This window comes from Lampetra planeri, chromosome 35 (assembly GCF_965212315.1).
Source record: "Lampetra planeri chromosome 35, kcLamPlan1.2.h2, whole genome shotgun sequence".
NCBI lineage: Eukaryota > Metazoa > Chordata > Hyperoartia > Petromyzontiformes > Petromyzontidae > Lampetra > Lampetra planeri.
The window spans coordinates 1,687,640-1,709,766 of NC_136141.1; the positions used below are offsets into that span (position 1 = coordinate 1,687,640).

A 22,127-nucleotide genomic window follows, 5' to 3' on the forward strand; every position below is an offset into this window, starting at 1 on the left:
CACGGCCGTTACAATGCGGAACGCGCCCGATATAATGCGGAATGCGCTCGTTATAATGCGTAACGCAGCCGTTATAATGCGGAACGCGGCTGTTATAATGTGGAACGCGCCTTGTTATGATGTGGAACGCGCTCGTTATAATACGGAATGCACGTGGTTTCATGAGCAGTCGACGACGAACTACTTAAGCTGCACGGCCGAGCGGTGCGATACGGCGGCGTACCCTTCGTTGTTTGTCCCACCCTCTCACTGCGTGTGACGTTATTAAATGGGTTTGTCCCACCCTCTCACTGCGTGTGACGTTATTAAATGGGAAATAGTTTGCTGAACGCATTTTTCCGCTATACATCTGATTTGCTGCCTAAAATAACGTCTTTAAACTCACGGTCCCTTCACTCGTTACTTTCACCTGCACATACATCCACCCTCTTTTGTAGAATGTGTACCACCAAAGTGTCGGTATATGTACTCATGTTCAACAAGCACAGCTGACGCTACTGCGCAACGATTCATTTGGAAAACTTGCTCTGCTGCCATACTCGTTGTATGTGCCTGTTGAAGGATTAATGGAAGACAGCAATAGCTGTCACATTAATTTAAAAGAAATGTTTAACAGACATCCGAAGGAAATTACTGCTTAAGAATTATATATGAATTTTTAAACAACGGGCAGTGAGAATGCCAAGAAGAACACGGGTCTACACCCTCCTTGGCATGTGCACCCTTGCTGCTCTGGAGCAAACATCAAGGCTGCCCCCTGCTAAAGTTGCCACCTTGTCCCGTATTTTTGCCGGAGGATCGTCGGCAGCGCTGGAAAATCTGCAAGGCCTGCCGGTACGTCGAACGTGTCCCGGATTTTTGTCGATTCAAGAGTTGCGTGGGCGCACTCCCATCTTGTACGGCTGCGGTGCCTGCGTGAACTGATATTTGGGCTCCAGGTTTGGCTTTGAAGCCGGGTCGGGCCAGTAGAACTGAAAGCGCTGCAGCAGAGACGTGAAGAACAGGAAGAGCTCCATCCTGGCCAGGTTCTCTCCCAGGCACACGCGTGGACCTGGCGATGTATACATAAACTATTGTTATTTCACATCCTTGTACGTTGTGGGAACGCCGTTGGCACGATTGACGCTATATAAAATGAAAGTATTGTTCTTCTTGGTTCTTTCGGTAAAGTCACGTAGAATGGAAATAATAAAATAATAAAAATACTACATAATTAAATAATTCTCACGACGTTTCGGCCACAGGTCTGTCTTCTCGACAGACCTGTTCTTCACCTGAGGATGGCTGCTTGCGTTGTGGCCGAAACGTCGTGAGAATTATTTGATTATGTTTAATTTTCATTATTTTATTATTTCCATTCTACGTGACTTTACCGAAAGAACCAAGAAGATGAATGAATCCCTGCAGTCACGAAAGCTTTAAATCGAGAAAGTATTGTTATCGTTACTTTTTTTTGTTAAACCATGTAAGCGTACCGGCAGAAAAAGACCAGGAAGGCGTCGGGTTTTGACGAATTTACCGCTGGCGTCCAGGAAGCGGCCAGGGGTTGAACTCATGTGGGGCTTCCCACTGGCTCTCATCAAACAGCACCGATGTAAAGTTCGTCAATACAATAGTTCCCTGTGGTACACGCAACAAAATATATCATTTGATGAGTGCCGACCACCCAGAGTACGGTTGATAACACTGGAAAAACTAACCAACAATCGCGACCGTGTTCTCCGTATTGGAAATTGGGGAAAATAAGACGCACCCCAAACTTGTGTCGAGTGTCAATAGAGATAGTACAAATCTGCTCACGTGCACACACAGCTACCAGATTATGAGACTCGCTCCTAACTTTTGCTTAATATACAGGGGGAAAAGTGCGCCTTATAATCCGAAGAGGATGGCGCTAGAAAATGGATGCTGTTAATGTTGAAGAAAAAATATATAACTTTTACTTCAAACACTGAAATGAAACAAAGATGCTGGCATCCTGGCTGATGGAGGGAAACAGATGACCTTGAGTAAAGAGAAACGGGAAGAAAGCTTAATTATAAATATTCTTTGGGTCTTTCGGTGAAGCCACGTAGATTGATCTATCTACTTTAAGTAAAGATTTAATTATAAAGTTACTGCAAATTACATTTTAGGATTTTCCAGACTGATTAAAAGACACTCTCGGGCACGAAGGCTTCCTTGCCACTGCGTTTGTGCCGCACAGCTCTCACACGCCTTGTCGGGGTTTTACCACGTGGCATTCCACACGATGTCCGAAGTTTCGCTCCACGTGCTGGGAGCTTATCCAGGACAGCTTTCACCAAGGCTCACCACATGAATAGAGTCGGCGAGCGAACAATAGAAGTCCAGCAAATGACTCGCGGTACCTTGGGCAGCAGGTAGTTTTGAAATTCCACGCCCTTCAATGTGCAATGCACCACGCCGAGTGGCACGGTGTTGCTGAATCGTTGGCTCTCGTGGATGACTGCGTCTACGAAGGGCATCTTGGGCCGGTCCTCCATTGAGGGCAGGCGGTCCGCGCCCACGACCTCGTCGATCTCCTTGTGGCAGGCAGCTGCCCCAACAGGCAACGCCAGGACAGGGATAGGGGACGTGCGTGATAGATGATTATATATGTAAACAAGGAGGCCGTTATGACTGCGGAATCAGTAAGGATACTGCAATGTCGAAAATAACTAGGACTACTGTTGAGTGTTTAAATATGGAACTTGATAGCAATAACTTAATCCAAGACGCTGTCGGACATTAACCTACAACTATATCCTTTGGGTCACACTGAACAATTCGGCGAAATTCAGCTTCCTTTCGAACGTGTTTCACTCCGATTAGTGTTAATCATTTTGCAGGCCGTGTTTATTTTAATGGTTATTGCCCCCCCCCCCCGCCCCCCAGTATTAACCAGGGCAGCCACCGAACTCGAACCACGAACAACCTCTGCGACAAGCAGCAAAGCAGCCCACGAATGCGCTGCACTCCCTACCCTGTATGTCTGGGTGCGCCATCATGTAGAGCAGGGCCCAGCGCAGGGTCGTGGAGGTCGTCTCGGTGCCAGCGATGAAGAGGTCCAAGGTCACCATGGACAGATGCTTGTCCTTGAAGGGGCTGTTCGGGTCGCCCTTCTCCTGTTTCGAAACAAAGACAAAGATCCCCCGTATAGCCTTTTTTGTTTATATTTCACCAGGTAAGGCCCACTGAGCTATGTAGATGTTTTTCAGAAGCGTCCTGGCCATAAATGAAAGCTCAACGAAGTGTCTCAACACGTGGAAACGTATAGAAGCCAAATCCTCTAAACACGTGTTGTTGATTCTAATGCCGAGGGAAAAAACCGGAGGACTCACGGTAACTATCGTCAGACTGTTTGTGCTCTTCCGCAAACCTTCTCGATCTCCGCCAAGTAGGCGTCGATCAGGTCCCTGGGGTTACTCGGGTCCAGCGTTGCACGATGCTCGGCAATCTTGGCGTCCACGAGGGCCTGGACCTTTGCCTGCGAGGTTAACATTTTCTGCTGCGGCCCGGGTAGCTTGCACAGCACTGGGAATATGTTGCAGATCTGAAGAAAAAGAAAACAGGCACCGCATCCTCTTACTTCTAGCCCCCCCCCCCTGCCCAGTCTCACGTCCCAGTCCCTAGCGCACACGCAACGCTCCCCCCCTCCCCTTATTCTCCCCCCCCACCGCCCTCTCTGATTTATGTAAACCCCTTCTTGGTTCTTTCGGTAAAGTCACGAAGAAGGGAAATAATAAAATAATAAAAATCTAACATAATAAGAATAAAAAAACAAAATAAAACATTTATTTTTATTGTTATGTTTTATTTTTATTATTTTATTATTTCCCTTCTACGTGACTTTACCGAAAGAACCAAGAAGATGAATCCCTGCAGTCACGAAAGCTTTAAATCGAAATTTATGTAAACCCCTTAACTCCGGCTTCTCTCCCACTTCAGTAAACATTTTCTTGCTCTGGTTGGCACACCGGGTCATGATTGCTTGTGTTGCAATCGAAACGTCGTGATTTAATTTATTTGTATTTTTCTTTTGTCACCTACGTGACTTTACCGAAAGAACCAAAGAGTTTGGGTTGAGAAGTGTATGACGAACCGCTGTGCAGTGCACAGGATGGGGTGGTCACTACGGCTGTTGTCAGTCTGTGATTTTCCACTGCTGGGCAATAGCGTGTCCCCCCCCCCACGCTCCCACCCCGTTATCTTCCATTCCTGAGTTCTAAATGTCCCGTTGTGGCCTCCAAACCATTTGATTTCATCTCGTTATTCTTTTTCGCCGTCTTCCTTCTTAGCATGTCTGCCCGTTCTCGTTATCACTCCACGTTAGTTGTTCTCACGACGTGTCCTACCCGTTGCCACTTTGATGATTTCTCTAGAGATTTAACAACAGCATTGGTGAACACAATACAGGCGTCCCTTGTTTAACGCCCCCCCCCCCCCCTTGTGTGAATTCGCAGTTACACATTCATCTTTTAGGGACATGCTTGACACTTACGTGATGCGTTTCACAGGTACGCGCACAAGAAATAACACATTTTTAAAAAAAAATTCTAACTAAAACTAGTTTTCAAAGATTTAAAAAAGTAAAATCTATAAATATTTGGCAGGTTAACCAACTCAAATCTCGTGGCGTCACTACATCATGGCAGCGCCGAGTGGCACGCGCTGGGCATAGTAATCTGAGATCTGCTGTCTTTGTTTGCATCATGCGTGCCGCTGCAAGATACGGTTGCTCTTCTTGGAAATCTTTTCTTTCAAAATAACAAAAGAAACGTTACAACCCCTGCACTGATCAGCCCACAGCCATCCACAAGTAGAAGCAGCCCGCGGAAGCATTCCACAAGCCCTGACGTTACCCCTTATTCAGTAATCTTTGTAAGTAGTAATATTTTAAATAAACAAAAATGTTTAACTCCTTATTAAGTATTTTTGTAATGTTAATATTATTATTAAGTATTAAATGCATACGTATTTTGTAAAGTCAACGCTAAAATATTTAAATTAAATATTATTTTTTTCATTCGGAATTGCCATCCCCCTTCAGCAAGTGTGTGTCTACAGGGAAATAGACTTCATACGGCACGATTCCACTCACGCGTTGTTTTTCAGAAACGCATGTCACGCGTTTTGCGAAGGATGCTCGTGCTGATGTTTTTCTTATTTTTATTGTTTTATTCCGAACATCCATCTCTTTAACTTGCTCTTAAAATATTTATTCCACAGCGTAATAGAAAAATGCGGATTAAATAACAAAAAACTTTCTGTAACTCATGGGAACGGCCATCACAACTTGAAAATGCATGCTTCTCCCTCCGCTTTTGTCAACTTCAGAAGGGGAAACATGCCGGAGACTCGAGGGCTCTGGGAAAAAGCCTCCACTGAGGACCTCTTGCCAAGCCAATCCGTCAAAGTGCCCTGTGAGCAAACGAGGTTGGGGAGCTTACAACAGTGAACGACACTAGAACATCAGTCCTACAAAAGAAAATGTTGACTGACCTGCGCAAGTAGGCCCCCTTGCAGCACCAAGTTTTCCTCTATGAGATGCAGCAGCTCCTGAAAGTGCTGGTCAACGTAGTCAAAGCGGCTCCCGAACACCAGCGAACAGATGATGTTGCTGACCGCGTTGTTAATATTAAAGTGAGGGTCAAAGGCTGTGGCTGCAAAAAACATATACAATTCATTCACTTTGCAGTGGCAAACCTCAGAGTGCAGACACACACACGTGCACGCGCTTGCATGCGATTCGATGAAGACACACGCAGTGGCACTCTTATCTTATACAGAATTATATAGCAGCCAGGAGAGGGGTGTGCTGGACATACCGAGACTGGAGTGGGTGTATAGGAGTGTGGGGTTATCGGCTGTGTCAAAGACTGAGGAAAGATCGACGAATAATGAAGATTGAGGAGAGGCCAGCATGGGCAGTTTGTTTAACACGTAGGCTTTCATCTTCTTGGTTCTTTCGGTAAAACCACGTAGAAGGGAAAAAAATAAAAAATAAACATAATAAAATACAATTCTCACGACGAGGACGGCTGCTTGCGTTGTGGCCGAAACGTCGTGAGAATTGTATTTTATTATGTTTTATTTTAATTATGTTATTGTTTCCCTTCTACGTGACTTTACCGAAAGAACCAAGAAGATGTATCCCTGCAGTCACGAAAGCTTTAAATCGAAACGTAGGCTTTCGTGACTATTATCATACATAATACAGGCGACAGCCAGATTCTCCACAAATCTGGCTGTCGCCTGATGAAGCTGGTTGTAATTACTGGTGAAACGTCGTACTCAGATTGTAAATGTTGTGGCTTGGCTCTCCAACACACCGGTGTGCTGTACTAGTGACGAATTGTCCACGTTCTGTTTACGTGACAACCCTTTCTCATTGGCTGTGTCGGGTGGTGGCGGTTTAACGACACATTTATATGTTTACACGATCTCACCCAAAAAAACAGTATTACGGATGGGCAGAGTTTGTTAGATGATTCCGTACAGTGAGGAGGGCAGTTTCAGTTGAATGGGAGGGGAACAATCCAGATTGGAAATGAGGGTAAAGAAGATGAGATGAGACGTAGTGAGTAAGGCGGGAGTGGACAAGACGTTCAAGAAGCTTAAAGAAGGGAGGAGAGAGATTGGCCGGTATTGGCAGGACTATACATATCCAGAGGGTTTTTTTTAAAATGATATTCTTATTGCAGCGTGGAGGTAAAGCTGCAGTACAGTGGTTTGCTTGCTGTAATATGAACGCAGTGATTCAAATTCGATTCATGGCTATGCCTAACATCAGTGGCGAGTAATTTCAAAACTGGTCTTGCCCACCCGCCCCTTCGCCAACATAGACCGACCATTGTGGTGATGTATGGCCCTCATCCAGCATAGAATTTACAAAAAAAAGGGGCTGTGCATTCCAAACAAAGTGGCACGAAGAATCGACGGCAACCAACCCTCCTGCTTGAAGGTTTCCATGAGGACCTCGGCCTCCGTGAGGATTCTCTCTTCTATGGTTTTCCTTCCGAATCCAAAATTACGGAGGGTTGACAAAGTAAATCTGCGCTGTCGCTTCCAGGCTTCGCCGTACGGAGCACCTACGATGCCTGCAATCAACCGGCGCAAAAGAGCAAACACAGTCAAATGTCGTACACGACGTTGGAATTTTTAAGGTTTCGTACGCGCATATCCTTGTGTAACGTTTGCATGCTCACGTGTGTTTATAACCCTCGGGTAAAAATTATTATCATATCTTCCCCCTGCCGTTGTGGTGGAGTCATGTGGCTCCCGAAGCATAGGGCAAAATAAAAGCCATGCCGGGCCATTTTAGAATGGGCTCAGAACAAATTTTGATTTAAAGCTTTCGTGACTGCAGGGATTCATATTCTTGGTTCTTTCGGTAAAGTCATGTACAAGGGAAATAATAAAATAATAAATAATAATACAAAAAAACTATAAAAATCCTCACGACATTTCGACTGCAACACAAGCAATCATCATCAGGTGTGAAATTCACAGCAAGAAAATTCGAATTTTTATAGTTTTTTTAATATTCATATTATTTTATTATTTTCCTTCTACGTGACTTTACCGAAAGGGCTCAGAACAGTTTGGGTTTGCTTGGCAATAGTTTTAGAAAGGCAGCATGAAGCAAACAACGGTATATCGCTTGAGCAGAAATTCCACTTACCAAGGTTTTGTTTCGTTATTTCCATAAGTGGAATGTACGGTCGATCGGAAAAATCGTGGGACATGAGAACCTCCTTCACGAGTTGGTAGCTGTTCACCACCACCAGTGGCATCGAACCAATGAATATGCTGTACACGTTCCCATATTTTGTGGCCATCTGCACGACAGAAGTGATGTTCAGTTAGAAGCTGACAAACCCGCCATCCACCACGCTATGCGTGTGATCGTGTGCAAAACACAAGGGCTGAGTAACATTGTTTTGGCAATACTTGGTGTTTTTTTTGCAGTTGTGCTGAATACATCTACGTGGTTTCAGGTTATACCGCGTTGCCTGACATCAGAGCCGGCCCAGCCACTAAGCGACCCTTGCAATTGCAAAGGGCCCCGTGGCCAGCAGAGGGCCCCCTAGAGTCACTGCTAGCTCGTGGGTGAAAAAAATCATACATCAAAGGGGCCTCCAACCAAATTTTGCTTAGGGCCCCCAAAGGTCTAGGGCCGGTTCTGCCTGACATGATGGTCAATGTTTCAAGTAACAGCATTTATTTAATTTCTAAATGTCCAGAATCATAATATTTATTTACACTGGAGGAATCCGATGAGCTATGAAGCTCTTTTTCACAGACGTCCAGTACATATAAATGTCCAGTAATGTGATTAAAATATAACAAATATTTACAATTACATTTTACTTACAACAAAATTGTATTGACGGCAAAATATGTTATTAAAAGAAAGATATTTGCAATAAAATATCTCCACACAGGTTCAACAGGTGAAGCGAATGCTGGGCCAGTATCGATCGTCTGGGCCTCATCAGCAGAGTCAGGCTTGCTAATCTAGACAACTGGTCTCCCTTCCCAGGCCGTCGTCATCTCACAGAGAGCTAAACACACAGGGCTAATCCAAAGTGTACGACGCAGTCAAGACCCTGAGCCATGGTGACACAGAGCCGTGCAGAGATGGAAAGAGCTGTTTGGTTCTTGAGGGGAGGGGAGGGTTGAGTCAAAGGAATGTCAAATTGTCATCATCGTGTGTGAACAACACAGGCATCAAAGTGAAAAGGGCATTGCATGCATTACCTAGCACTGATGGCAGGATGCACACTGCTAAGGGGCAAGGCAGAGCCCAGCTCGAACAGTAACAAAACAAACTGCAAATGCATCAACATACATATCCTCCACATAACAAAGTATTGTTGTAGGCTTATTGTCAACAAACTCACATTTATATATAAAAAAAACACTGCCTTAAAAATAAAAAACACACACATATATACAGTAATCGGCATTGTTTCTGGTAATAGCCCTTCGTGATATGAAGGTCAATTTCCTGAAACGTAACTTGCGTTGACTTTTGTGAATTGTGCTGTGCTGTTTAACAGCAAGTTGATCCTATTTAGCATCAAATTGCCCACTGCGCTATGGTTGCTCCTGATCAGTGCTCGATGTTGCTCCATTGCTCCTTTTTTTGCCTCTGATGTTGTATTTATTTTGCCATCACTCTTGCCCAGAACACTATCCTGGGTGAAAGCAAACTAAACAGCATTGCTGGTGAGAAAACTCTCGTACACAAGACTTTGAAACTCACCCGGTTCAAACAGAGCCAACCAACACTTGCTGACATGGAAAAAAATCTCGCGCCCACGACTATCCTGACCACTCTTGAATATTCTAGATTTGAAGCTTTCGTGACTGCAAGGATTCATATTCTTAGGTTTTTTTCGGTAAAGTCACGTAGGTAAAATAATGAAAATTAATAAAAGTAAAATAAAAATAAAATAATAAAAATAAAAATAAAAAAAATCACGACGTTTCGGAGGCAACACAAGCTTTTATTAATTTTAATGTTTTACCTACGTCTTGAATACTCACCCGGTTAAAAACAAAGCCAACCCGAAGGGCAATTCCAACAATCGGAATAGCCCAGTCCCGAAACCATCCGTCTCTCACCTGCTGTAACCCTGCGACAGGATTGCGACCCAACCACATGAAGTTGCCTAGCACGGGCAGAATCGGGGGCCCCGTAGGGAAGCGATAGGGCCGCGTGATGAAGATGTTCTTCCTCTGCAGCAGCAGCAGGAGGAGGACGAAGATGAGAAGCAGAGGCACCGAGAGAGCAGGCGAAGCGAACTCGTGCATGGCTCTGATGCTGTGTGCGCGCGTGTGCTGATGAGACGCGTCTCTTGCGAGAAATCAGTGTGTCGTGTTCACGCGAACGCACGCTACGTTCGCCTGCAGTCTGCTGGCCGAGAATTGTCTTGCTGTTGTTGTTGTTGTCAACCCCGCACGCACCTCCGATTAGCACGGTTGGCTACGTACGGCGTGAAAGAAGTTCAACACACACAGCGTGCGTGCAGTGTCACACGCGTTGTACACGAATGCCTAGTGCCGTAGGCGAGTGGCGATCGTCCTCTCTGTGCTGTGGAACACCCCCAGCCGCTTGGCAGGCTCTCTCTCTCTGTCTCGCTTGTTCAAAGTCAGTGTCATGTGTGGGTGGGAGTGTTGTGCGTGGGTGGGTGTGTGGTATTTGTATGAATGTGTGTGGTGTGTGTTGGGGGAGGGGAGTGGTAGTGTAGTAGTTAGCGCTACGAACCCGGTGATCCGAGTTCGATTCGCGCTCACGGCCAACACCGGTGACGATTATCTGAACCTGTACTGGGCCTCCCCTAGGTCGACTCAGCCTCAAATGAGTACCTGGTGCGGTGCGTAAAAACATCGCCACGAGGGAGACAAAGGCGGCCGGGCGTGGTGCTGGCCACCCACCCCCACGTGTGCCTTCATACGTGCTACTCGCTGACAGCACTTGCCACAACAGTCTGCACAGGCTACACGGGTGGTCTTTGCCTTTGTCTGTGTTGGGGGAGTGACGTCGCCTCCTTGAACAATGGGGAGCAGAATGGTCGTTCTCAAGTGCGAAAGTGTTCACGTTTTAGCGGACCCCACGTGAGTGGGATTAATGCGTGGAAGAGGAAGAGGGTGAATAGGTTTTACCCTTCCTGGGAATGAAACAGGCGTTAAGATTTTAAAACACCAAACCGAAACCATTTGCAGGGAATCATGTCTGCAGTTAAGTACATGTGGTACTGGTAGAAACCTCCTGGTTACACCAGCCCACAGGGGATTATTGTGTCCGTCGTGCAGGGAGGGGCTGGGTGGGGAGGGAGGGGCTGTGTGGGGGGTGGGAGGGGTGGGGCTGGGTGGGGAGGGGCTGGTCACCCCGTGGTGTCCTTATAAAACTCAACGTTTAACCTACTCACGCCGGCTTGTGCCCGCCCTCACAGTCGGGCATATTTGCGGAATACACCACGCCGCCGTTGACCCTAGCCATTGACCGAGCAACCCAACGTTCCTACCAGCTCCCTCCGCAGGAGGAATGTGTTTAAAGTAAAAATTGGTGAAGATTTCGCTTTCACTGGCGCCCTCTCGTGGTGGCTGGATGCCTTGAGAAACAATCCAGCATTTTCAACCTGTATCTGGGCCTCGTTTAGGTGGACTCGGCCTTAAACACGCTGAGATTCCTCCACTCATGTTGATGACTGGCTATACCAGACGGAATGTTTCATCTCATGTATCCCGGGAAAGTGTCAGTTCTGGGTCACAATGTCATTTTTTGGGGGATTAACGGCAACGAAATGAAAAATATCGGGAAACCAAAAAAGACGACGACCGATGTTCCGCACGTAACGGTCGAGCAATAAACATCCCTCCTTCCTTCAAGTCCCCGATAAGTGGTGAACCAATTATTTGGTGATACTGCATGATTTGGTAGTGGTGCCAAAAGCAGAAATAACAACAAAACCTCATCACATTAATCGGGTTTTCCTCTTCTTTCTGGCAACAAAAACTGAAACCTTTTTACAAGGATTCATGTTACTGCATTAACCACAATACTTGCAGTCAAAATGCAAACAAATCACACTATGATAATATATATGCATTGTCCTTGAAATAGATTGGTCCACACCAAGGGACGGCTTTCTTTTGAGCCTCGACCCAATTGGTGCTCGACCAGAGGACGCCAAAAGGCGTCCACAGCTCAAAGACAATGCTGCACTATCAAAGTAATGAGGGCTCGGGGTGAGCATCTACATCATTAGACCTCCTTTGCTAAAGGAGGTCGGGGGTTTTGCTTGAATCGACCCACGTGCCCTGCCAGTGTTTATTAGCGAGGCCCTCTCTGTACCACATGGGGGGATGGCGGGTGGGGGGGATGGTGGGTGGGGGGGGATGGTGGGGGGAGATCGTGGGTGGGGGATGGTGGGTGGGGGGGGGATGGTGGGGGGATGGTGTGTGGGGGGGATGGTGGGGGGGTGGGATGGTGGAGGGGGGATGGTTAGGGGGGGGGTGGTGGGGGAGGGGGATGGGGGGGGTGGTGGGGGAGGGGGATGGTGGGGGGGTGATAGTGGTGGGAGGGGGGATAGTGGTGAGAGGGGGGATAGTGGTGGGGGGTTCAACAAACTTCCGCTTCCGGTCCACATCTGACCCCGCCCCCTTCTAAGTCGCAGCTTCCGCTTCCGTTTCCCGCCTCCAGCTCCTCCACGAGGCCGCCATTGTGCAAGCAGCAGCCAGCGGCCCGCTACGGACACCGCGTGAAGCAGCAGCAACAGCAGCAGCAGCAGCAGCAAACAACAGCAGCAAAACCCCATGGCGTCGTACGTGCGCGTTGCGGAGGACGAGGGCGAGGAGCCGATCGAGATCCCCGCCGAGGAGGACGGCACCGTGCTGCTGTCGAGCGTTGCCGCGCAGTTCCCGGGCGCTTGCGGCCTTCGGTATCGCGCGGGAGAGGGTCGCGCCCTGCGCGGCCTGCGGCTCGCAGAGGGTGCGCTGCACCCGCCAGAGCCCGCGACCTGGGGCATCCACGTGTACCTCGTCACCTTCCCCAAGGGTGAGAGAGCGAGAGAGAGAGATGGAACGAGCGAGGTAGATGAGAGAGGAGCGCCGTTTTTTTAACGTTTCGGTGATGCGTGGTGTGTTAATGCCGGCCATGTGGATTGCCTCGTTACATCCTCTCGCCATGGCGTAGGGGGGGTTTAAACAATAAAATATCTCCCTTGCAGCCTTCATAGACTTGGGGTAAGTGCTGTTAGCGAGCACCTATGGAGCACGGCACACGAGGAGGGGGAGGGGGCAGCACCACGCCCGGCCGCCTTTGTCTCCCTCGTGATGTTTGCACAGCGCACACCACTTACTCGTTTGATTCGAGTTAAACGGATGCGGAATGATACCTAAGAGTATGATATGCATTTGTATTAATGTTCTCGGCAAGCCACTTGGGTTTGCTGGAAATATTTTTGTTATTTTGCGGGACCCATGTTACGCTCATCTTGGTCTCTTGCAAATCTGGTCACCGAGCCCCATGGTGTATAATGTGCAGTCTCCACCTGTTGAATATTGCCCGAAACGCAGCCTATTTTTTCCCTTTTAAGGCCACAGCGTTTTTGAAGATCGTGAGTTTGCTACTTGTGCTTTATGCATCACTTCCAACGCAGCATCACGACATTACTGGCGTGGTTTAACAAATTCCCTTGACTTTAAATCGTCAACTTTCCCCAAGGGGGGGGGGGACCAGAGTTTTAAAACGTATACAATTGTACACAAATTTGCAATGTGTACCGAGTATTGTACCCCAAATTTATATGCAATTTGCCGAAAACAATTACAATTATAGATAACAATAGGCCGACAACTTGTACCTCGCCACTGTTCCCAAAGGATAGGAGATGTTATACGGGAGGGACTTGTGCACATTTAATAAATAAGCAACGTGTATCGTTTTTTGTTGTCATAGTTGTGAGAATTATAACAGCAGTGTCCTCGCATTTGCGCAGGATAAAACTCACGAGGTAACTCCAGCACCTCGCGGTGTTTCTCGAACACGTGTCCCTCGGGGGAAGGGCTATCAAAGACAATATGCCCCGTGTTGCCTTTACAGGCTGGGGTTTAGTGACGTTAGCGAGCAGCTTTGAATGCCTGCAGGGTACACGAGGCAGGGTACAATGCACAAGGTGGTGGAGTGTGGCCAGAATTACGCCCGGCCGCCTTTGTCTCCCCAGTAACGATTATACCGCACATCGCACCAGGCTCTCGTTTGAGGGTGAATATACCTCCGAAGAGGAGGGGTCCAGAATCTGTTCAGAAATCGTGACTGATGTGGGCCCTAATCGGGAAATCGAATTCGGGTCGCCTGGTTCGCAGCGAACAACACACGTGCAATATTACATTGCAAACGTTATAATATTAATCGATTTTCCAAATTACATATTACAACATTTATATTTAATCGGTAGTCTTTGTACGCGACGTCTTTGTGCGTGTGATAGGCCTCGTGTTTCCGCTCACGTTGTAATGCGTGGCTCTGGATTTCCCCACGGCCTACGCCCCGAATCCACCGTGTGTGTGTGTACAAGTTGCCGAGCCACAGCCTTCAACGTGTAAACCCTCTCGCGGGGAATGCAACTGCAAGGGCGTTGAAGCGAGTATAGGCGGGGGCTACCTCGTATGTAATTGTTGCAAAGGCGATCTTGATTTGAAGCTTTCGTGACTGCAGGAATCCATACTCTTGGGTTATTTCGGTAAAGTCACGTAGATAGAAAAAAGAATAGATCACGACGTTTGTCGCTTGTTGCGATCGAAACGTCGTGATCTATTATTAACAGTGGGTTATAAACATACATATTCACAATGCTTATTGCATATACTAGCCGTATACACACTATGTATGTTTACAGTTATACAATATAAATCAACGTGTACCTGGTCACTTTTATAAAGTTACCGAGTTTATTTAGGCATAAACATGCGACACACCATCGGTTAACGATGGATATGTTGACTATTTGCACTGCACCGTAGCTCAAGCAGTCGCTCATTTGGTTTTGTGTGTGCGTGCGTAGACAACAAACGCAAGATGGATGAGAGCGATGCGTGGAACGTGGCTAAGATCAAGCGCTCCGTGCAGAAGACGTCCGACCTCATCGTGCTGGGGCTGCCGTGGAAGTGCAATGAGCAGGACCTGAGGGATTACTTTACAGAGGTTGGGGACGTGCTCATGGTTCAGGTACGTTCCACTCGCGGGACAGAGAGATGGTTGAATTGGACATCTGGAATATGTGTGCAATTTGTGGTCCTGGTTTTTTTTACTTCCTCTATTCACCAAAATGTGTCCTAAAACCTAGGGAATGCATTTGCAAGTTGAAGGTATTGACTGCGAATTAAAGTGAGCTTGAGGACACGGGTCGCTAGCCTTTACACCGCCCGTGGTTTTGAACGATGGTCACCAAGAAAGGGAACATCGCGGAGATGAAGCGGTGAAATCCGCTCGTTGGTGTCGGCTGGATTGTCACATCACTGGACATAGCGGTGGATGATTATCCTGAAAGGCAGAAAAAAACCAAGAAGCATTTAACGGCTGTACTATACTGTCAAACTCGGTCAGAGAAAAAAAAACTATGAATATGTTTTGGCAGGTTCTTCAGACTGATCAAGTAGAATGTTACTTGAAAAAAATACCATTGCAAATCAAACTTTTGTTTATTGTTTTATCACCCAAAATCCAAAATTACAGCACGTAATATATGGAGGTTCCTTTTGCAAGGCACAGATCATGGAGCATTTACAGGTTTGGTTTTAGCGAAAATACGCAAGGCAAGAGTTCCCCCACGCTCATTTTAGTTTAACATCTAACGATTCCTCTCCTTTGCAGGTTAAACGTGATGCCAAGTCTGGAACTTCGAAGGGGTTTGGTTTTGTCCGCTTCAGTGAGTTCGAGAGTCAGTTGAAGGCCATCTCGCAGCGGCACTTGATTGGTGGCCGCTGGTGCGATGTCAAGCTGCCCAATACCAAGGTACGTGGGAGTGCGCGTGCTTATTTAGCAGAGTTAGGTGGAAAAGGTGTGTGGATTGGGTGAGAAATTGATTGTGGAACTGTGTGGGTCGTTAGGCGATTGTGGATACTTGGGATTGGCAATGAGTTGCGTAAGCGTGCGTTTGATTGAAAACATTTTTTTTGGTACCGATGCAGTTTATGGAGTTAGGTGTATGACTATGAAGATGCAATTGCCTTCTGGTGATACATGCGTTGGCCTGAGTGGGTCTAATTCAGTGCGATTTGCGAATGTGGGTGTGGTGGTGTTTTATTGTTACTATCCTGACGGTTGTGAATCCTGGTGCTGTGTAGGTGTGATAATTGTACAGATGATTGGTAGTGTTTGGAATGTGTCTTTTTGGTTTGTGTGGTGGTTGAGCTCCCTGATTTGGATGATGGCAGACTGCAGCCTTGCTGATGGCAGATTTATAACTTTGATTTGAAATGAGAAGTTGCAAACTGGTGTTCATTGCTTAAGTGACGCAGCATTGGCTTCTGTTGCTCTGTTTGAGTTGACGGGGGCAAATTTTTTGTCGTTTTGAAAGACAATTGAAGAACATTGGCTTATAGGAAGATGCAACCAGAAAACAATCACCTGTTAAAGACATGTACACCTCGGCCGTATTCCCAAGCGTTGTTGGACACCAGTTTGAAGCTTTGTGACAAAAAAAATACTTGGAAGATCGGGTCAAGCTTGTGTCATTGTGGCACTGCGGTGGCATCACGTCCATGTGTTTTAACACAGTGCAGTGGTGTTCCAGAGTGCGCAATGACGAATTGCTTGACCTGTGTGACTTCAAAGTAATTTTCTCTACCACCAAACATTTTCATGCACTTTTTCAACTGGGGTGCACACCGAATTGAAGTATGCATCTGCGTAATAAGACCCATTTGCCATTTAAGGGCTGTCTTCACCTTAAATACTTATACATAGCCACCATTATGCAGCATCAATGGGGTCACAATGTAGTGGGCAAAGAGATGGAGTCGCCTTCGTGGTGGTTAGCAGTCAGCAGAAGCCCTTCGTTATTAGTTGAAACACCATTGTGCGAGCCAACGGCAGGAATATAATTACCTGGGTCACATAAATCGGTGTAACTCGCTCACGTGTTCTCCGAGCAAGGAGCAGTGGCTGCGACTTTTCTGCATTTTTCAATTGAGTGATATTTTACAATGCATTTTGGATTATAAAGTGTAACGGCAACTGCATTACAACATGCTCATTCATCAGTGGTGTGTCTAGATAATTGTGTTGGCCTATAAAAGTACGTGTAATAGTATGTATATGTTGTATATATTTAAAAATGTAAGTGATACTTGTCGAACTAAATATACATGCCGTATAACTATAAAGGGTTTCACAATATCCTATAACCTAACATTTTAAACATGTTTAGTCCTATGGTTGTGCATCTTCATTTTGTAGTAGTCTGTGTGTGGCTGTCAGTGTGGTTGTATATGTGAATATTAGTGTGTAAGTGTGTGTATAAGTGTGCGAGTTTGTGTGTGTCTCTTTATATGAGTGTGAGTGATAGTGTGGGTGTGATTACAAGTACAGTGTGCGAGTGCTTGAGTGTGTGCAAGTGTGTGAGTGGTGTGTACATGAGTGCGTGAGTGCAACTGTGTGAGTTTGTAAGTGTGGGTGTGTTAGTTTATACGAGTGTGTCGGTGAGTTTACAAGTGTGAGTGCGTTGGTGTACGTGTGCATACAAGTGTGTATGCGTGTGTATGAGAGTGTGAATGTGAGCGTTTGTGCGTGTGTATAGATGTGATGTTTTGTGTTTATTTGAATGTATGTGTCGGCGTGCGTTTGTTCGTACCCACGTATGACATTTCATCCAAAGTATGAGGCTGCACAAGTTAATGTTTATAGGAAACTGGCTGACCCCATGGCAATTATGATATTGAGTGGTGTAATCTTTTATATTTGTTTTTAACAGGGTTTGAAGAAGTTATATTTGCATTCATTTGTGAAATAACGTGTATTTGGTTTTGCCTGTGTGTGTGTGTGCGGGTGTGTGCGTGCGTGTGTTCGTGGGTGTGTGTTCGTGGGTCTGAATGTGTGTGGTATGTCGTGTGGGGGGTGTCTGATATGTGTGCGTGCGTGATGTGGGTTGCGTATATGAATGTGATTACAATGTTGTGAGTGGCGTGTGTGTCAATCTATGTATGCCTTCTTGTTGGTGGTCTTTGGTGTTTTGTGTGTTGTGTTGTGTGGCATGCTGTGACGATGTGTGTGTGGAACACTGGGTGTGGTATATTGTGTGGGTCCGTATTGTGGTGTGTTATTGTTGGCGTGTGGTGTGGGTGGTTCTTGTATTTCGTATGGCATGGGCTTTGGTGTTGTGCGCTGTATTGTGTGGAATTGTGTGTGGGGGTATGGTTTGCGATTTGGGGTGTGCATGCGTGTACTTTCGAATTTTGTGTGGCGTGCTGTGCGTGTTTGGGTGTGGTGTTTGGGTGTGGTGTTTGGGTGGTGTTTGGGTGTGGTGTTTGGGTGTGTGTGGTGTTTGGGTGTGTGTCTGTGTGGTGTTTGGGTGGGTGTGTGTCTGTGTGGTGTGTGTGTGTGGTGTTTGGGTGTGCGCGTGCTGTGTGTGTGCGTGTGTGTGCTGGCCGTTGCGACATGGTCGCCACGGGTGTATGAAATGTACATATACAAGCAGCAGCAGTCGGAAACGGGTTTCCACAGCAAAAAGATCTTTGTGGGCCGCTGCCCGCCTGACCTTACCACGGAGGACCTGCGGGCATACTTCAGCCAGTTTGGAGAAGTCACCGACGTCTTCATTCCCAAACCTTTCAGGGGATTTGCCTTCGTGACTTTCACAGATGAGCAGGTGGGTTGGAACTTCATACACTTCGCCTACGATCAAGTCTCCCGGAATTGCACCCAAACTTGTCAGATCTCTGTAAGATTAGCATGTTCTAGCCGTCATGCATTTAACGGGCATGATAAGCTGCCCGGTTACGTTGTGAGTAGGGTGGCAGTTGAGTAAGATTCGTTGTACAGTGGTACCCCCCTCTGGAGAATCGAACTTAATTAGTTCCAGAAGGCCATTCGAACACCGATTTGTTCGAACACCGAATTAATTTTCCCCATAAGAATTAATGTAAATGACATTAATTGGTTCCAGACACAAGAAATCGCTCAAAGCATTTTTACACGAAGTTTACAGTAATTACATGCATAAAATCATTTTAAAAAAACCAAGAAACACAATAAATAAATTAATGGAATAAATGAAATAAATGAACATTGAACTTCACTTTACCTGTAGTAAGGAGAGTTGATGGCTTGAGATGAAGGTGGTGAAGAGGAGGAGGTGGTAGAAACCTTTGGGCAAGCGTACTTTCAAGTCGCGATTGCCTGTTCCATCTCCGAATTTCGTTTGGTTTCCGGGACAAAAAATGTTCGGAAATATCGTTCAAACACCGATTTGTTTGAGTTCTGGTGCGTTCGATCTCCGAGGTTCTACTTTACTGGTTACTTAGGTCCTCTCTCGTCTATGCTCACTGCCCTTGCCATCGCACACGTGGTGGGGAGGGGATGTCCTCTTGCAGTGGAATGACACAAGGCCTGCTGCCACATGCTTATGATTATTTTCATCCTTTTCTTTTTTTAAATGACCAACCTAGATTATTTGGCTGCAATACATTTTCACGTGATAAGCCGATTGAGCTCTCATTTGTGGCCAGGCCGCTTCTGAACAAGAACTAAGAGCTCAGTGGCCTTTACAGTCGAGTGTTTAGATTATTTATTTGTAGTGATTTGCTTAACTTTTCTAAAACATTGCACTGCTATTATTTTTTTGTATTGTAACTTTCTGACCCATGCCCCTACTGGACATCTGCTTAAAAATAGCTTCATAGCTCATCGGATTTCTGCAGGACAAATGAAGATTATGATTCTGTTATGACAGGAAAGAGCCTTACATACTGGTATTCGGTCACATTTAAAATATACACGGATAGAAATGTTAGCGCCAGCGTTGAAATAAAACAAAAATTGTTGAATTGATTCAGGGTGTAGGGAAACACTTAAGCCTCGCCGAGTAGGGCATGGGTTCGATTTCCTGGTTCCCTGGTTTCCTTACACGGCTGAATAACAAAAAAGTGCACTATGGTGTACCTAGTTATGGTCAAACACCCCAATGCTGAAATATTGCCTGCAAATTACTCAATGTGGTTTACACAGCAGCAAAATCGCCCCCCTTCCTGCAAAATCTTGGCAAGACCCTCCTGAAGCTTTTTTGAGTAAACAAGTTTCATCATATTAATAATAATAATACACTAATGTCAAATAAACTACATTTGGATGTTGAGGTGCTTCGTAAAGAAACTACTTGGAGTAGCATTTTGGATTCACCTTTATAAAGTTGAATACATTGCTAAACTTCTGTTGGATGTTCCATGTGATTGTTGCTATTTGCTTATCGCCCCTCAATCATATAACACTACATAAGCATAACTATGCAGTCCCAGTGATATGGAAACATGCAAAGATATTCATACACAGCAAAACATTCTAGTTTCTCAAGTATTAAAAATGGTAAAATATGCATGACAAAAAGTTGTGCAGTTCCAATATAAAGGCAATAATGTTGCACACATGAATGAAATTAAAACACAATATACATATTTTTTTAAATGTGTGTGTGCGCGTGCGTGCGGATGCATTGACAGGTGGCAAACAGCCTGTGTGGAGAAGACCTCATCATCAAGGGGTCCAGCATTCACATCTCCAGCGCCGATCCCAAGGGCAGCAACAACGCTATGGGGAACGCCAACCCAAACTTCTCGGCGCTGGGCCTCAATCCGCAGCACCAGTCACAGTCGTTCACGGTCAACACCGCCGCCCTTGAGCAAGTGGCGCGCTACGCAAACTTCGGCTCTTCCAGCGGCAGCTCGAGTGGCAATAACACACCCAGCAACAACTACGGTTATGGCTACGGCTACGGGTATGGGAATAACCCCTTTGGTCCGTTCACGGGGTCAAATTCGACGTCGAATGCCGCCCAGTCGAGCCACGGATCTTCGTCCTTTAATCGCGGTGGCGGCGGCGGCGGTGGTGGGATGAACGCCGCGGGGAGCGCGTCAAATGCCTCCAGCCTTGGCGGCGCAGCAGGAGACGGGAGCATGAATCCGCTGGGCTCGTTCAATCTCAGCCCCGCGGTGATGGCTGCCATGATGCAGAGTGGTTGGAATATGATGGGGATGTTTCAGGGGCAGGGGCAGGGTCAGGGTCAGGGGCAAGGCCATGGCCAAGCACAGGCTTTGGAGCAGTCGCAGGCAAATAAGTCTGGGGGATATGGGGCGAGTGGGGGGCAGGGAGGAGGTGGCTATGGGGGGTGGGGTGGAACTGGAGGTTCTACGGGGAGCGGAGCAGCGCACAGCACCCAGTCTTATGCCTCCTCCAGCTACGAGGCCAAACCACATGGCTGGTAAACGCTTCCTTTGTGTAACTGCTTAACAACAGTATGCATTGTAAAACAGTGTGATACATTTTAGGATTATTTTTTATTGCATCAGTTTTATAATTCTGTTAACTTCTACGTGTGTGTAGTGTAGCGGTTAGTGCGCTACGCTACGAACCCACGAACTCAAGTTCGATTTTTGCTCACGGCCAACACCGGTGACGATTATCTGAATCGGTCCTGGGCCTCCCCTAGATAGACTCGGCCTCAAATGAGTACCTGGTGCGGTGCACAATCATCACCACTGGGGAGACAAAGGCGGCTGGGCATGGTGCTGGCCACCCATCTCGTGTGCCGTGCCAGCCTTCATAGGTGCTCGCTAACAGCGCTTGCTCCAACAGTCTGTTAAATTGTCTGAGCTGGAAAATTAAATTTGATCTTTTTTTTTGTGAAGTCATTGGTGAGATCAGTGCTACACTTGACCCATCTTCATCATCGCAGTTGTCTAGATTCGGTGGTGTCCTCTTAGCATTCTGACCGAGCCACAATGCAAAGGTAATACATTTTTATAACAGTATCGCGTGTATAATTACCCCAAACGCAGCTCAAGAATGGCATAGAGCGCGATACATTTTTAAAACGATGGTTGGATACCCACGTGCAAGCCGCCATCTCGGCCACCCCATCGCCCCCAACATCTCTTCACAGCCAGCGGAAGAACGGGAATGGTGACTTGCCCCCCCCCCCGCCAGGCAGTCTATAGCTTTGCACGTCAGCATCATCTAGAATGTAAAGCTCTTGCTCGCCAAGAGGGACAATTTGGACTTCCACCAATCATGGTGGTTGGCTGCTGTTGTCACGATGCCTCCCCCCTCCCCGCATTGTTGCGTGGTCAGTTTTCACTTTTCCACAATATAAATCTGATGGTAATTTTCTAGAACCGATAGATGGAGAATGTGTTCAAAAAGTTGCAAGTGTTATATTCTTCACAGTACTGTTAAGTCACTTACGAAATAAAATGTGTTTTGGGGAAATCGTTCATTTGCAAGAACATCATTTTTACGAGCTTGTTGGTGAACGTGCACCTTTCATTAAAGTGGCAAGCCGGCGTCCTGCTTTTGTTTTCGTGACCATGTTTTTTTGGCAACGTTTATTTTCGCTTATCGGGAC

General features: G+C 46.5%; 2 protein-coding genes across 4 annotated transcripts; one reads left to right on the plus strand and one right to left on the minus strand.

Moving 5' to 3' along the window:
- Positions 1-278: 278 nt before the first annotated feature.
- LOC144730202 (cytochrome P450 2D15-like) lies at positions 279-10,158 on the minus strand. The gene is given in 10 exon segments (XM_078610817.1): positions 279-1,070; positions 1,476-1,544; positions 1,546-1,620; positions 2,370-2,557; positions 2,984-3,125; positions 3,380-3,553; positions 5,503-5,663; positions 6,951-7,100; positions 7,685-7,841; positions 9,634-10,158. Coding segments are annotated over 10 exon segments (1,509 nt in total). The 5' UTR covers positions 9,823-10,158; the 3' UTR covers positions 279-866.
- Positions 10,159-12,167: 2,009 nt separating this feature from the next.
- LOC144730190 (TAR DNA-binding protein 43-like) lies at positions 12,168-21,991 on the plus strand. 3 transcript variants are annotated; one of them, XM_078610800.1, is made up of 5 exons: positions 12,168-12,568; positions 14,577-14,740; positions 15,386-15,526; positions 18,216-18,380; positions 20,227-21,991. In XM_078610800.1, exons 1-5 carry the CDS (start codon positions 12,328-12,330, stop codon positions 20,986-20,988), a joined length of 1,473 nt encoding a protein of 490 aa, XP_078466926.1. In that variant the 5' UTR covers positions 12,168-12,327; the 3' UTR covers positions 20,989-21,991. The 3 variants fall into 3 exon arrangements, with proteins under 3 accessions (XP_078466926.1, XP_078466923.1, XP_078466924.1); XM_078610797.1 differs by having other exon boundaries at positions 12,169-12,568; positions 18,207-18,380; XM_078610798.1 differs by having other exon boundaries at positions 12,169-12,568; positions 18,210-18,380.
- The last annotated feature ends 136 nt before the right edge of the window (positions 21,992-22,127 follow it).

Excerpts from the sequence above, each read along its gene's own strand:
- LOC144730190 (XM_078610797.1), top strand. The coding sequence starts at position 12,328 with ATGGCGTCGTACGTGCGCGTTGCGGAGGACGAGGGCGAGGAGCCGATC. Across the intron at positions 12,569-14,576 it reads CCTCGTCACCTTCCCCAAGG|ACAACAAACGCAAGATGGAT; the intron begins GTGAGAGAGCGA and ends GTGCGTGCGTAG. Across the intron at positions 14,741-15,385 it reads GGGACGTGCTCATGGTTCAG|GTTAAACGTGATGCCAAGTC; the intron begins GTACGTTCCACT and ends TCTCCTTTGCAG.